A 1,472-nucleotide genomic window follows, 5' to 3' on the forward strand; every position below is an offset into this window, starting at 1 on the left:
TAATATTGTGTTCAGCTTCAGGTAATAGGAAATCCAAATAAGAGTGGCTTAAACACACAATAGTATTTTATTTTAAGAAGGCCAGGGGTAAGCATTCAAGCCAGGTGGCAGTTCAAAATGCCAGTCAGAAAGCAGGTTTCATCTTTAATAAAAAACTAACATATAATCACCACATAGCTTTGGAAATTTTGACTCATGTCCTTACTTGTGTAAATCATTTTTAATAAGAAATAACATATTACAGATACAGTTGAACCCCTTGTGTCTCTCCTACCACAAAGTTAAGCATTATCCTGAAGTTGATGTTGGTATTTCCAAGTGTTGTATTTTCATTTTCGGTATATGTATATGTATCCTTAAACATGCGCAGTATAGTATCACTTGTTTTTTAATATTTATATAAATACTATCAGACTAAGTATTCTTGACAAGTTATTTTTTTCACCCAACATTGTTTTAAAGATTTAGCCTTGTTCATAAATATCGCTCTAATATATTTTAATAGCTCTAGATTGTATGACCGCAACACAATTATGCAATCCCCTGTTGATAGCCATTTAGGTTAATTCCAATGGTTTGCTATTATAAACAAGGTCGCAATAAACATTATTTTTGGAAGCGCGAACGAGCCATTCCAATATGGAGGGGTGGATGAAGATCTCAGAACGTTGAAAATGGGAAGGAAACCCGGAATATCCGCAACTATAGTTTTTATAGCGCATTTAAATTGAAATAAAAATATCTGTTGGACCTTATCTGAAGAGCAGTTGACTTTTCCCTCCGTACCCACCCCCACAGGCGCTCATGGTACCGGCGCCGCTCCAGCTATCGCTGCCGAAGGGAGCTGACTAGGGTCAATTTAAATCATGCAGGTTGTAAGAAACACGGGGTTTTTGTTCCTGCGGTCCTGGAGTTGGCCCAGAACAAGGGTCATAGCTGGGTCGCCGGCCGGGACAATCCACACTGGCGCGCCAGAGCTGCAAGACGCGGTGGCCAAGCAGGAAGTTGAGGAGAAGGCTGCAGCTCCGAGACGCAGCCCCTTCAGCATTTACCCTCCCATTCCAGGAGAGGAGAGCTCTCTGAGGTGGGCAGGAAAGAAATTCGAAGAGATCCCGATCGCACACATTAAAGCATCCTACAACAACACACAGATCCAGGTAGTCTCTGCCGCTAACCAGCCCCTTGCCCGTGCTTCCTGTGGCACGGAGGGATTCCGGAATGCCAAGAAGGGCACAGGCATCGCAGCACAGACAGCAGGCATAGCTGCAGCCACAAAAGCTACAGCGAAGGGTGTGACTTATGTCCGAGTTGTGGTCAAAGGCCTGGGGCCGGGACGCTTGTCTGCCATCAAGGGACTGACCATGGGGGGCCTGGAAGTGATCTCAATCACAGACAACACCCCCATCCCACACAATGGCTGCCGCCCCAGGAAGGCACGGAGGCTGTGATGAGAAGGTTGACCTCAAGTCTCA

At 45.0% G+C, this 1,472-nt stretch overlaps 1 protein-coding gene across 2 annotated transcripts; it reads left to right on the top strand.

Moving 5' to 3' along the window:
• The first annotated feature begins 850 nt into the window (after nt 1-850).
• Nucleotides 851-1,464, top strand: LOC105806121 (28S ribosomal protein S11, mitochondrial-like). 2 transcript variants are annotated; one of them, XM_012639186.1, is made up of 2 exons: nt 867-1,046; nt 1,146-1,464. In XM_012639186.1, the coding sequence occupies exons 1-2, from the start codon at nt 867-869 to the stop codon at nt 1,446-1,448; spliced, it is 483 nt and encodes a 160-aa protein (XP_012494640.1). In that variant the 3' UTR covers nt 1,449-1,464. The 2 variants fall into 2 exon arrangements, with proteins under 2 accessions (XP_012494639.1, XP_012494640.1); XM_012639185.1 differs by having other exon boundaries at nt 851-1,464.
• Nucleotides 1,465-1,472: the final 8 nt, after the last annotated feature.

This window comes from Propithecus coquereli, unplaced genomic scaffold (assembly GCF_000956105.1).
Source record: "Propithecus coquereli isolate 6110/MARCELLA unplaced genomic scaffold, Pcoq_1.0 Scaffold138, whole genome shotgun sequence".
Taxonomy (NCBI): domain Eukaryota; kingdom Metazoa; phylum Chordata; class Mammalia; order Primates; family Indriidae; genus Propithecus; species Propithecus coquereli.

Excerpts from the sequence above, each read along its gene's own strand:
- LOC105806121 (XM_012639185.1), top strand. The coding sequence starts at position 867 with ATGCAGGTTGTAAGAAACACGGGGTTTTTGTTCCTGCGGTCCTGGAGT.